At 34.9% G+C, this 14,378-nt stretch overlaps 1 protein-coding gene across 6 annotated transcripts in view; it reads right to left on the bottom strand.

Annotated features, from left to right (window-relative positions):
- EXOC6B (exocyst complex component 6B) overlaps window positions 1-14,378 on the bottom strand; it is a 579,159-nt gene that overhangs the window by 275,223 nt on the left and 289,558 nt on the right. For all 6 annotated transcript variants that reach the window (XR_011525981.1, XR_011525982.1, XM_070572413.1 and 3 more), the window contains 3 exons: window positions 11,916-11,999; window positions 11,500-11,546; window positions 10,770-10,890 (listed from right to left, as the gene is read on the bottom strand). Coding sequence is in view for 4 of the 6 variants with exons in the window: in XM_070572413.1 (XP_070428514.1) it covers window positions 10,770-10,890; window positions 11,500-11,546; window positions 11,916-11,999 (252 nt within the window). In the remaining 2 variants the exon portion in view is untranslated. The remainder of the gene's footprint in view (window positions 1-10,769; window positions 10,891-11,499; window positions 11,547-11,915; window positions 12,000-14,378) is intronic.

Genomic DNA, 14,378 nt, shown 5'->3' with positions numbered 1-14,378 from the left:
TATCTTTGATTTCCACCCTTCTTTGGCTTGCTTGCATCCTTTTCCTCCTTCCTACATTTTTTTAAATTGTGAGTATCATATACATAAAGAAAAAAAATGAAGAAAATGTATATGTACAATTTTACCAGGCAAAAAGACTGAACAGCACCAGCATGCCAGAAGCTCCCAGAGGCTCTAATCACAACTCCTTTCCTTCCCACTGAAACAATATCATGACTTTTATGATAATCATTTCCATGTGTTTCCTGAGTTTTTTGTTTCTTTGTATTTTTTTTTTCCTAAGGATTGGCACCTGGGCTAACAACTGTTGCCAATCTTTTTTGTTGTTGTTGTTCTATCTCCCCAAACCCCCCTGTACACAGCTGTATATCTTAGTTGCATGTCCTTCTAGTTGTGGGATGTGGGACGCCGCCTCAACGTGGCCTGACGAGTGGTGCCATGTCTGCACCCAGGATCCTAACCCTGGGCCACCCCAGCAGAGCACGAGAACTTAACCTCTCAGCCACGGAGCCGGCCCTGTATTTTTTAACTTAATAGACTTTACTTTTTAGAGCAGTTTTGCATTTACAGATAAACTGAGCAGAAAGCACAAAGTTCCCATACTGTCCTTCACACATAAACTCATGCACACTTCCCCCTATTACAACATCTTGCATTAGTGTGGTACATTTGTTACAATTAATGACGCAATATTGACACATTATTACTAAATAAAGTCCATAGTTTACATTAGGGTTTACTCTTTATGCTGTATATTCTATGGGATTTAACATATGTACAATGCTATGTTCCACTGTGACAGCATCATAGAGAATAGTTTCACTGCCCTAAAAACCCCCTGCACTCCACCTGTTCATTCATAATTCCATCCCTCTCCTGAATCTTGGTAACACCTGATCTTTTTACTGTCTCCATAATTTTGCCTTTTCCCGAATGTCATATAGTTGGAATCATACAGCATGTAGCCTTCTCAGATTGGATTCTTTTACTTAGCAATGTGAATTTAAGCTTCTTCCATGTCTTTTTGTGGATTGATGGCTTCCTTCTTTTTACTGTTGAATAATATGCAAGTATATGGACGTACCTAAGTTTGTTTATCCGTTCACTTACTGAAGGACATCTTGGTTGCTTCCAAGTTTTGGCAATTATGAATAAGTTGCTACAAATATGCAAGTACAGGTTTTTGTGTTAACATAAGTTTTCAACTCATTTGAACAAATACCTAGAGTGTACCTGCTGGATCATACGACAAAACTATGTTTTGTTTTGTAAGAAATTGCCAAACCATCTTCTAAGCTGGCTGCACCATTTTCCATTCACATCAGCAATGAATGTGAGCTCCTGCTGCTCCATATTTCCTCTAGCTCAGGGCCAGGGCATTACCAGTGTTTCAGATTTTAGCCATTCTAATAGGTGTGTAGCGGCATTTCATTGTTGTTTTAATTCGCAATTTCCTCATGATACATCACGTGGAGAGTGTTTTTGTATGCTAACTTGCCATCGGTACATCTTTGGTAAAGTGTCTGTTAAGAACTTTTACCCACTTTTAAATTGGGTTGTTTGTTTTCTTATTGTTGAGTTTTAAAAGTTCTTTGTATCTTTTCGATACCAGTCCTTTATCAGATGCTTTTTCCAAATATTTTCTCCCAGTCTGTGGCTTGTCCGTTCATTCTCTTAATTTCACTGCTTTGTAATTGCGTAAATACTCAGCCTTACTCATTATTTTCTTTCTTGATATTGAATAAATGGAAATAAACTGTATGTATAATTTTCTGTTTTGCTTCAATCATTTAACATTATACTTGTGAAATTCATCTATGCTACTGTATATAGCTATAGTTTGGTCATTGTCATGCTGTACAGTATTCCATCTGATGAGTTCAACCCAGATTGGTCTTCCCTTTTTTTTTTTTTTTTTTTTTTGCTGAGGAAGATTGGCCCTGAGCTAACATCTGTGCCCATCCTCCTCTACTTTATATGTGGGATGCCTGCCACAGCATGGCTTGATAAGTGGTGTGTAGGTCTGTGCCTGGGATCCGAACCCATGAACCCCAGGCCACCAAAGTGGAGCGCATGAACTTAACCACTATGCCACCAGGCCAGGCTCCAAGTTATTCATTTTTTTACTGATGGACATTTAAGTCATTTCTAATTTTGAAAATTCAACAATACTGGAATGAATATTCTTGCATGTATATTATGGTGTTTTAGGGCAAATTTCTCAAGGGAATATAGTTAGGAACAGAATTTCTGGTTCATGGGGGTCTTCAATTCTACAAGACAATGTCAAACTTTTTCGAAGGATTTTACGAATTTTAACTCATTCCCTTAGTAGTATATCAGAGCTCTGATTGCTTTATATCTTTATCAACGTTTGTATTGTCAATCCTTGCATAATATTACCTCATTTGGTTTTAATTTGCATTTCACTGATACATTAAGGTTGAGCACCTTTCACATGTTTCTCAACCACGTGGATTCCTTCTTCAGTGAAGTATCTGTTTAAATCTTTTGCTCATTCTTTCTATTGAGATGTCTGTCTTTATCATAATAATGTGTAGAAATTCTTTATATTCTATGCTAGCTCTTTGCTGATTTTATGTGTTGAAAATATCATTTCTCACTATGTGGCTTATTTTTTCCACTATCTTTTGATTTTTTTCTTACAGTTTTAATACAGTTTCTTACAGTTTTAACGTAGTTAATGTATATATCTTTTCCTTTATGGTTAGTGCTTTTTGTATTTTACTTAGGAACTCCTTCCATATCCTGCATCATAAAGATATTCTCTACTTAAAGATTTATGTTTTTACCTTTCACATTTTGATATTTTATCCACCTGAAACTCATTTTTTGGTATATTATTTTCCCCATACTGACAGTCAATTGTTCCAGTCTATTCATTGAAAAGTCTGTCCTCTACCCACTGACCTGGAATGCCATCTTTTTTATAAATATCAAGCATCTGTTTGGAGGTCCTTCATTCTGTTCCAATTATCTACCCAATGACAATTACAAGAATGCCTTAAATTAATACGATTTTTAAATTAAATCTCCTGAACTGGTAGAGGAAATCCGCCTACCTTATTCCTGTCTCAAGGAGTCTCTTAGTTGTTCTTGCTCTTTGTATTGGCTTAAAAAATATTACAATCAGTTTGTAAAGTATTCATCCTCCCCAAAATAAAATTACTGAGATTTTGACTGGCACTTAATTAAATTTTTAGATCAATTTTGAGAGAACTGATATCTATCATAGCTCTTCCAATCAATGAATATAATGTCTCTCAATTTTATTTAGGTCTTCTTTAATTCATTTTAGTCTCAATAACATTTTAGCATTTTCTCCATGGAGGTCTTGAACACCTTCTCTTAAATATATTTCTACTACATTTCACTTATGCTATTGTCTCAATTTTATCTTTTAAAATTTTTAATTTCTCGGGGCTGGCCCCATGGCCGAGCGGTTGGGTTTGCACGCTCCGCTGGAGGCGGCCCAGTGTTTCGTTGGTTCGAATCCTGGGTGCGGACATGGCACTGCTCGTCAGACCACTCTGGGGTGGCATCCCATGTGCCGCAGCTGGAGGGACCCACAACGAAGAATATACAACTATGTACCGGGGGGCTTTGGGGAGAAAAAGGAAAAATATAAAATCTTTAAAAAAAAAAAAAATTTCAATTTCTCAACTTTTATTCCTGGTTTACAGAAAGACAACTGATTTTGTATCCAGAAAACTTCCTAACCTCTTTTATTGACTGTAATAATTTTTCTGTAAATTCCTTTGGATTTTCAACGTAAAAAATATATCACCTAAAAAAATGGCAATTTTATTTCTTCTTATCAAAGGTTTATTACTTTTCTGGCCTACAACATTGGATATGACTTCAAGTACAATACAAAATAGTACTGATGGTAATTAAATGATATTTGCCATAGGTTTTTGAGGACTGCTTTTACCAGTTTAAGGAAATTCTCTTTTGTTTCTAATTTACTAAAAGATGTTAGCATAAATTTATGGTGTGTTCTACTAAACACTTTTCTGTATCTCTTGAAATGATTATATAATTTTTAATATATTAATGTGTTAAATTAAATTACATTAATAGACTTTGGAATATTAAGCCTTGCATTAGCAAGCTTGCCTTGCTAATACAAACTCAATATATTAACGCCATTTGTAAATTGCTGGATTCCGTTTTCTACTATTTATTTAGGATTTCTGATCTATATTTATGAATGAGCCTGATCTATATATTTATGAGTTTACAAGTTCTTATACTATCCTCATCTGGTTTTATCAAGATTACACACAATTCATAAAACAAGCTGGTGAGTGTTTCCTCTTTTCTATGTTTACATAAGGTAGGAATTGAAGATAAAACCTCCTGGACCTGAAGATTTCTTTGAGGGAAGAATTTTGACTGCTTCTTCTTTTACTTCTGGTTCAACCCTTAACCTGAAAGGAATAGTCCTTTCCAGCTTAATGTGAGAAGGGCACCATATTAGCCTCTCCATCTTGGGTAGCCCCAAGAGTCTGTCAAAATCTATGCTCAAACTGTTTGTACTAACAAGTGACCTCAAGGTAAAGGCAGCTTAAGTGTTTAGCCTATCTCTCTGGACTCTCAATTTCCCTTGGATTTGGCATGATAATTCCTTAATATTCTTACCAAGCACTTGAGACTTGAAGAACATCTTATGTATACACATAAAGAAGCATTTTTAGTTGTTTCCAGCTGAAGGGCTGGCATGAGTAATCAAGCCTCCTATATTCCTCAAATCAGAAATAATTATTACTTTTAAGTTTTTCTACTAGTCCATGGATAATTTGTATTTGCTAATGAATATTCTATTTGTTTATTATTGTCTTCTATTTGTTTATTGTTGTCTTCCATTTGATGTAATTGGTTTTCCTACAATATTTTATGACTCTTGACTGTGTGTTCATGTTTTGGAATGAAGGACTAGGTTGATTACTATGGATAACTCGTACAGGTTTCATCCTCTGCACAAGAAACTGACTCTTCACAAGAACAACATCCTCTTCACAAGAAACTGACTATAGACTCTTTGTAAAGAGTTGGTGGGGTAGATGAATCACTTTGTTCAAAAAGTAGTACTAGAGAACTTCACTGCCATGCTACTGTCTCTTTATGTAGATGGTAAGGTTGGCCGAAGGAACTGAGTAAGCAGCTGGCTGGCCACGATTTTTGGAAAGCAGACCTCTAAATAACTTCCCTTATGATTTCTCCTAGGCCCATTTCTGCTTTTTGTTATTTGCTAACTCTGAATTTAGAGAGCTCCTAGATTCCATTTGGAAGAATGTCTCCTACATTGACAATACCTCCCTCCACTCTATTTAATGAAATATTTCTTTTCTCAGGTTCAGTCATTATTCTGATTCCATCTGTTTTCTAAATTCAAAGAAATTTTTCAAAATTTCTGGCCTATAGATGGCACTTCATATTTTATCTTTTTAGTTTGTTTTTCCCCCATGTTATTTTAATGAGAATTTGGTTAGGAGATTCGGAAGACACATATGTTCAGTATAACCTTTGACTCAAAAATTACTTAAAATATGTGTGTGGGGGGATGGGTATCAATGTGGGTGTGCGTACAATCACTGTGACAGTGCACACTCTTGTCCACCTATCATATAATAAGAAAAAATGTCCAATATTTAATATCTATAAAATGCAAGGTTTTTTGGCCACACAGGGTTACATTATTCCATAATTTTGAATCTTAAAAAATATCTTTTCAGTATTCTCAGGTGATCTGTTTATCATATTATTAACAATCACATTAGCAATTATATTAGCAGATCTTCTAATATTGAACCACTCCTGATGTGAACTCTCCTTTGTACTATTATATTTTAGCAAAACGCTAAATTTGAGTTCTAAGTGAGATGGACTGTGTGAGATCTTTACCACGTTTTGAAATCAGCATTGAGAATACTGCACACGTTAATACCTAAAATATTGTTATCTTTCAACATGTTTCCAATTTATGCAATGACTAATAATTTAATCAGAAAAAGTAAACAGCAGTTTTAAATAGTGACATAGAAAGTCAGAAAAATATATAGATCTTTGATAAACAAATAACATAGTCACTCAGATCTGGTGTTTGTTTTTGAGATTTGATGTTTGGGCTGTTCTTATTTTGTTTTGCTTGCTGGGTTAATGTGATACAATAAATAGTGTCATGAAATAGAATTAGCATCTGTGGCATCAACTACTCTGTCTCATAATGGATAAAATGGTTCAATGAGTAAATGTAATGCTGAGTTATGTTTTAATAGTTATGTTGAGATACAATCCTCATACCATACAACTCACTCACTTAAAGTATATAATTCAATTTTTAGCTTTTTGTATAGATGCAAACATAGCCATAGTCAATTTTAGAATATTTTCCTCAACTCAAACAGAAACTCCACGCCCATTAGGCTATCACCTCCTTCCTCTTCCACTTGCAGCCCGAAGCAACCACTAATCTACTTTCTGCCTCTATAGATTTATGCTGAACTATGGGCGTGGGGGGGAGGGAGCAGGGAGGTTTGTCATTTATTCTTCAGTTCAAAAGAATATACAGTATACCTACAAAGAAAAACTCCCTTAAAGCTAATTTTCTCTATAGATGTACACTTTAATCAGCACCCTTGGAAAGTATCCTACTCTTAATGACATCAAATACGATTGTATGATGAAGAAAAGAGTACATTTTCCTGCAGAAAGAGTTCTATAGATTTGTCACATTCTCAAATGTATCAGTTACACACAAAAAGTTAAGAACCACTGCTTTACAAAAAAGAAATTGCTTGAAAGAATTCTAAGTTTTCTAAAAGAAAAACAGATTTTTCCCAGGAAAAAAATAAAATTGGTGAAATCAGTGAAATGGACAGATATAAAATAAACAAAATAAGGGACTTCTCTCCCATAGAATGCCAGTAATGCAAGTTAATAAAAATGATTGGAAAAAAAAAATCTTTCTCAAAATATTACCTTAAAAAACCATAAAACACCAAAACTTGAACTTAGAAAGGGAGCATATAAAATATTTTACCAAAAGACATAAAGGCAAATAAGTCAGAAAAATATACACATCCCTTGTGAAAAATACCAGATACTGAAATATATCAATTATCTCCATTTTAATGTATAGATTTACTACACAACAACACTATAGTTCAAATTTGGGGGGAGGTAAGTGGTAGAAGGGATGTGACAAAGTGATTCTCAAATTAATCTGGAAGAATAGTAAGAAGACAAATAGCGTATTTTAAACAGAGGATTTTAGATACACATGTCCTATAAGAAATTAAACCACACTAAATATCAGATGTAATAATCAAAATGATGTTGTATTGGTTCAAGACAAAGAGAGGAAAGGAAAGAGGGTAGCAGGGAGGGTCACAGAGCCTAGAAACAGACCTTAGTATTTATATATCATTACCTGATAAAGGTGGTCTTCAAAATATGTTGGGAAAGGACAGATGTTATGGACTGAGTGTGTCCTCCCAAAATTCACGTTGAACCCCTGACCTCCAGTGTGGCTATATTTGGAGATGGGGCCTTGGAGAGAGAATTAAGGTCAAGTGAGGTCATAAGGGTGGGGCCCTAATCTGATGGTACTGGTATCCTTATAAAAGGAGGAGACACTTGAATACAAATACAGGAAGGGCCATGTGAGGACACTATGAGAATGCAGCCATCTGCAAACCAGGAAGAGATTTCTTACCAGAAACCAACCACGCTAGCACCCTGATCTCAGACCTCTGGCCTCCAGAACTGTGAGAAAATAAACTTCTGTTGTTTAAGTCCCCCAGTCTATGGTATTTTGTTAAGGCAACTGGAGTTGAATAAAACAACAGATTATCACAATAATGTTATTGGAAATGATGAGTCATTTTAAAAATAATTAAAGATAGAGTCTAACCTCACACCCTATGCTAAAACAAACATTTTATGTTTGTGACCTACGTGTACAAAAAGTAACTGTAGAAATACTAAAATCAAATATAGACAAATAATAACATATTCTTTGGAATAAAGAAGACAAATTGTAAAGTTAAATTTTAATAAACTTTACACAAAAAATTTTAAACTTCTGTAAAGCCATGGAAAAGAAAAGCAAAGGTTAGAAACACATGAAACAAACAGAAAATATTTACAACCTATATATCAAACTAGAGATTCGCATTCAGATTAAAGGATAACATCCATGTTTTATTAATAAATAATATTTTAAAAACCTATTAAAATATAAAGGTAAGACTTATGAACAGGAAATTCTAAGAAGATATACAAACAACTAAAAACATATGAAGAGATTTTCAGTATCAGTATTAATCAAAGAAAAACAGTAAATTAAGATATAATTTCTAACAGATTGGGAATGATTTTTTGTTTGTAAATATAACCTTCTATGGAGTAAAAGGAAAAGGGAAATAGGCATCCTAATAGATGATGCCCAGAGTGCTAAATGGTTCCATAATTTTTGTAAAGCAAATTAGCAATACGCATCCAGAGCCTAAGAAATGTATGGATCCTTTAACTCACTAATTTCACATGTAAGACTTACTAAAAACAATGAAAATAAATAACAAGGGGTAGTAAATACAAATATGTGTAAAAATCAAGCCATAAAATAGGTGAGGGACTGTGTTTTAGTCTCAGAACAGCCAGGAACTTTTGAAAAGTATTTTCAAATTTGCCAGACTTTATTATGACAAAAGGATAAAAAGGTAGATGTCAGATCAAGTCCTTGGCCACATATAAGCAATGAAGGAAATTTTAAAATGAGATAAATATAATTAGATACATAAACATTTAAAAATTTTAAATACTAAAAAAGAAACTATAAACAAAAATAAAAGGAGAAAAATATTTGCAACACATCCTCCTTGGTTTCAAACTTGTACATTAACCAAGCTCCAAACCCTGCTATTCAGAAGGCACTAAGGCAAATCAAAGTAATCATATCCAAAGGCAGCTCATGAACCTCCCACTCGAAACCATCAAAACCAACACTATCATCCAAGGAAGGACACCATAAACTTAGGCATTACCTTGGTATTTCTTTCAACCTTACCTTTTGTATCTAATCCATCAGAAAGCACAATTGATCTTACCTCCTAAAAATCTCTTGAATTCATCCACATCTCTCCATATCTACTATCACTCCTCGGTCCAGCTATCATTATCTCTTACTGGAATACTAGACAAGCCTACTAATAATTGCTCTCCTCACATCCATTCTCACCCCTCATTCATAATTTAGCCAGAATAATCTTTTCAAAATGGAAATCTGATCGCCTCACTCTAATTTACTCTACCCCGACCCCGAACACACACACACACACACACACACACACACACACACACACACACTCCATTTAGCCCACTGCATAAAGGATCGATTGGGTCTTAAATAACATGACACCTACCTATTGCTCCTTCTTTATTCTTACTTCCTACCATAGCTGCCTAGCTTTCTAAGTTCTATGTTCTAACCACTCCGGACATTTTTTAATGCCCTAAGACAACTACAGTCTCTTCAATTATAGATTTTACACATGGCATTTACTTTGGAACACTCGCTGATGAACAGATAAAGAGAGTTGAAAGGTCATGGATGACTTAAGTTTGTAGCTAGCACAACTAAATGGATACTGGAGCTATTTACCGAAAATTTTTAAATGCTAAATTATCTTCTTTTATTAACTCCTTACTATTATTTCTCAAACACTTCAGACATAAAAGTACCTCAAAGCCTTTGAACTATTGTTTGTTATACCTCAAACGTTCTTTTAATTAATCTCTGCATAAATAATGACTCCTTCTTGGTATTCCGATCTCAGAATACTACTGACTAACCAATCAAAAGCAGGCACCTTGTTGTCCTAATGTATCACTGTATTTTAATTGTCTGCATTGCATTCTCACTGTCTGATAATCTTATTTATTTATTGAGAATCTCCCACATTTAAAAAATAACTCATTGAAACCAAAGACTTTGTCTTATTCACTGTTGTGTTTCCAGCCCCAACATGTAATCAATGTTCAAGAAATACTGAATGAAGAATGCTTAATTCAGACCCAGCATTCCCTCTATGAAATAGATGATCACCAAAAATTCATGATATGATAAAATATGTCAATAGATCACGAAAACTCATAATAAGGCAACTTATTGATATGCTGTAAACATTTTTTTTCAAAGAGTAAGAATAAACTGTGAATGCCAGATTACTATTAATAGGCATTATAGAAGGCCATATGGAGTAGTGGCTAAGAACATGGGCTCTGGAAAAAAAAAAGAACATGGGCTCTGGAGTCACACTGTCTGGGTTTGATTTGAAGCGCCACTACTTACTGTGTGACGTTAGGCTAGTTACTTAACCTCTCTGAGGTTCAGTTCCCCAGACCATAAGGTAAATATAATAATAATACCTACCTTATAGGGTTGCAGTGAGGATGAAATATATATGAAGTACGCATAACAATGCCTGAGACACAGACAGCAACCAATAAATGTAAACTGCTATTTTCTTATGGCAAAGAGCATCCATAAAAGTGGCCTCAATGTTAGAGAATATGGCAATTTGAAGTGGCTACTCACATATGTCTTTGAAGGTGATAGCTCCAAATGGGTGATTCCAAACAATACATATATAATGATTTTAAAGCAGTAAAACACTAGACTAGTAGAGTAGTATCCATGTATTAAGCTATAAGTGAGAACTTCTCTTGGGCTTCTTACATACCGAGTGGGTACGGAGCGCCGCGATGGTTTTTGAAAGCGCCATTTCCCATAGCTCATCAATGTAGGCTCTATTTACTAAGCCCTGGGTTGTATGTAAAATGTGATCTTCAACCACAAAAAAGCTAAAATTGAGGAAAAAAGAAAGCACAGCTGTCAGAAATTACAGTTTGACTACTATCTCCAGGGTTTGACAAACATTAACAACTGCCATCAAATTTGAAGTTAATGGTCATTTTCTTCCTAAAGAAAAGCTGTTTGGTATCATAAACAAAATCAGATTTCTTAGACTTGCAATTATGTCCCTGATCATGATATTTTCTTAACCATTTAAACAGAAATTGGAGTTACATTTCTATAAATATTAACCATGTCATCCAGTAATGGAGGAAAATGTTTATAGGTAAAGGAGGCCAATTTCACTATATTAAAAACAGTAGGTCATTAATATATTTTTAAAAACTAACAGTTTTAAAATAATATAATAAGATCAGAATTCAATGTTTTTCTCCCTTTATCCACAAAAAGTGCTCTCAACAATATAATGTTGAAACAAACAGGACATTCCTTTGAAATCATCAGAAAGTCAAAAATAAACCTTATCTTAAGAATTTGAGAAAAGAAAAATAGTATTTCCCAAGGAAAATTTGATTTTTCCAAGTCTCACAAATCTATGTATCAAAAGTATATACATTTAAAAATATATATATACATATACACATATATATACCTACCCTACAATTTGATTAAAATACTTTCTGTAGCCATCTAAAGTTTCATGCTGCAAAAAAGCAAAGAAAAAAAGTTATTCTTTCTATTTTGATACATTAAGACAAAGTTAAAATCAGTTTCTTAATTTCTTAAGGCTCAGTTCCCAAGACTATAAGGTCAATATAATAATAGCACCTACCTTATAGGGTTACAGTGAGAATAAATGAGAAAATACATATCTAGTCCTCAGAACAATGCCTGGCACATAGTAATCAACAGATGTTAGTTGCTATTTTCTTACTGCAAGTCACATCTGTCAAAAGTGGTCTCAGAGTGACAGTTAAGACAAACAAACAAAAAAAAACCACATATGCAAAATAATTAAAAGATACCATAGAAGAAAAATGAAAGTGATATAAGTGAACATTGTTGATCCTACCATGTTAGATGGAGGCTGGAGCACCAAACGGGCCTGTTTTCGCCTCTGTTTTCGGTAGTAGTTCTCAAATGTTTCCCGGGCACCCTATAAAATAAATGAAAAGAAATGGGTTGACACAATTAAACCAATTACCCCAGTATTTCATGGGAAAAGAAAAGCTCCCAGGTCTGGAATAGAGGCAGTCCCACATTTCTCAAAATCTGCTATTTTAACAATGATAAAAATAACAGGAAAAAAGAACAATTACCATTTATTGAACCTTACTTAAAAATCCCGTAGAGGTGGATACAAAAGATTCGTAAGAGAAAACTACAAGAGCTCAACCACCAACACATCAAAGCTGGTTTCTGAATGAACTATCACAAATTCACAAGAAGGAAGACAAACCAACATTCTCATAAATTATAACCAACAGCTGAGAAAATGTTCCTTATAAAATCTCACAGAATACCCCAGAAAATAAGTTCAGAGTGAAAACTAGTCTCAAACGAATCATGAACAAGGGGTCAAAGGAGGCAGGAAAAAAGCAGGAGCTGAGAACAGTAAATCAGTCTTCCAAGACAGAATATAATCTAGCATAGGATTAACCCAAAAAAAGAAGAAACAAAGCCCAGGAAATTCTTAATGCCCAGTTTCCACTTTTCACATGGGGTTTCTGGGCTTAAACTGAAAGGTGCTCTAGAAACCAAGAGCTGGCTCATGAGCTCTGGAACTGGGTTGAACAGTGTCCTCTCAAAATTCATCTCCTTCCCAGGACCTCAAAATGTGACCTGATTTAGAAATAGGGTGACTGCAGATGTATTAGTTAAATTAAGATGCAGTCATACTTGAGTAGGGTGGCTCTTAATCCAATATAACTGGTGTCCTTACAAGAAGAGGAGAAAAGACACAGAGAGAAAGATACGCAGGGAGAACACGATGTGGCAAAGCAGGCAGAGACGGGAGTGGCGCGGCGGCAAGTCAAGGAACACCAAGGACTGCCGGCCACCACCAGAAACTGGGAAGAGGCAAAGAAGCATCCCACCCAGAGTCTCAAAGGAGGATGGCTTCTGACGCTGTGATTTTGGATTTCTAGCCTCTAAAACTGTGACACAACAGATTTCTGTTGTTTTAAGCCACTCAGTTCATGGTGCTTTGTTATAGGAGCCCTAGGAAACTAATATAAGCTCAAAGCTTTTAAAATTTGATGCTTTCCTATTACTAAATTCTACTCTTAATCCAAGACTTTTCTAAATAAACAAGAGTAGAAAAGGAGAGACAGCATTGCAGAGTAGTTAAGAGCACTGATTTTGGAACCAGACGATTTCATTCAAACCATGGCTCTGCTCCTTACTAGCTGTATAACTCAAATGACTAGCTATACACCTTCCCTCGCACTAATTAACTATTTAACTTTCACTAATAATGTGCTGTGGTTTTCTCATTTGTAGAGATGCCAATTTCATACGGTTGTTATGAGGACTTAGAAGAGCTATAAAGTTTTTAGAACAGTCTCTGATAAATAATAACCACTACGCAAGGGCTTATTTTAAAAATAAATCAGATGAAATCAATGATGAAAGTGAAAGCCCTGCCCACATGAGAAAGTATAAACTTCATGCAATACCTAGTTCACTTGCCTTCGCCTTCCCTAAAGGCTGAAGAATTTTACTCAACGTGACTCCCTTGTTGCATCCCTATACTGGGAATGCTGTTTTAAGGTACTCAATCAGGCAAACTCAATAGTGTAGCTCAGAGGTTGGCAAAGGTTTTCTGTAAAGGGCAGTAGAGTCAGTACTTTTAGGCTTGGTGAGCCAGACAATCTTTGTTGCAACAACTCAGCTCTGCCAGTAGTGCAAAAGCAGCCACAGACAGTATACAAATGAACGTGACTTTGTTCCAATCAAACCTCATTTGTGGAAAGTGAAATTAGAATTTCATATAATTTTCAGCTGTCATGAAATACTATTCTTTTGATTTTTTTACCAACTGTTTAAAAATGTAAAAGCCCTTCTTGGTTCTCAGGTCATACAGAAACAGGCAGTAGGTTGGACTTGGCCTGTGGGTCATGGTTTGTTGACCCCTGGTGTAGGTTAAAAGCAAAGGTTTTAAAATGCTAAAGTGATTATAACTGTACACAGCAGAGTTTTTCTGCCTATAAAATGAAATCAAACATTAAGACAACTATTTCAAGGCTTTCTTAGTCCATAAGTTAATGAGGTAGCAAATGATTCTATTTAAGAAATAAGAAGTGGAAACTGCTTGTTGGTTTGTTAAAGTTACTCCCCACTTGTCACCATTTCACAGCATACTGGTATTATTAAATGTCAATTACATTCTGTACACACTGAAAGGCTTTTCATTTTAAAGTTAACAGCCCTAAAGGCCCTTTATTATTCTAGTGTGATGTTACATATTCAACATGCTTTGGAGCCAAGATACACTTGGCTGAGAATTTAGAGAAAGCCTTCTCTCTAATTAGAC

This window comes from Equus przewalskii, chromosome 14, assembly GCF_037783145.1.
Source record: "Equus przewalskii isolate Varuska chromosome 14, EquPr2, whole genome shotgun sequence".
NCBI lineage: Eukaryota > Metazoa > Chordata > Mammalia > Perissodactyla > Equidae > Equus > Equus przewalskii.
This window is presented reverse-complemented; position numbering and strand designations above follow the sequence as displayed.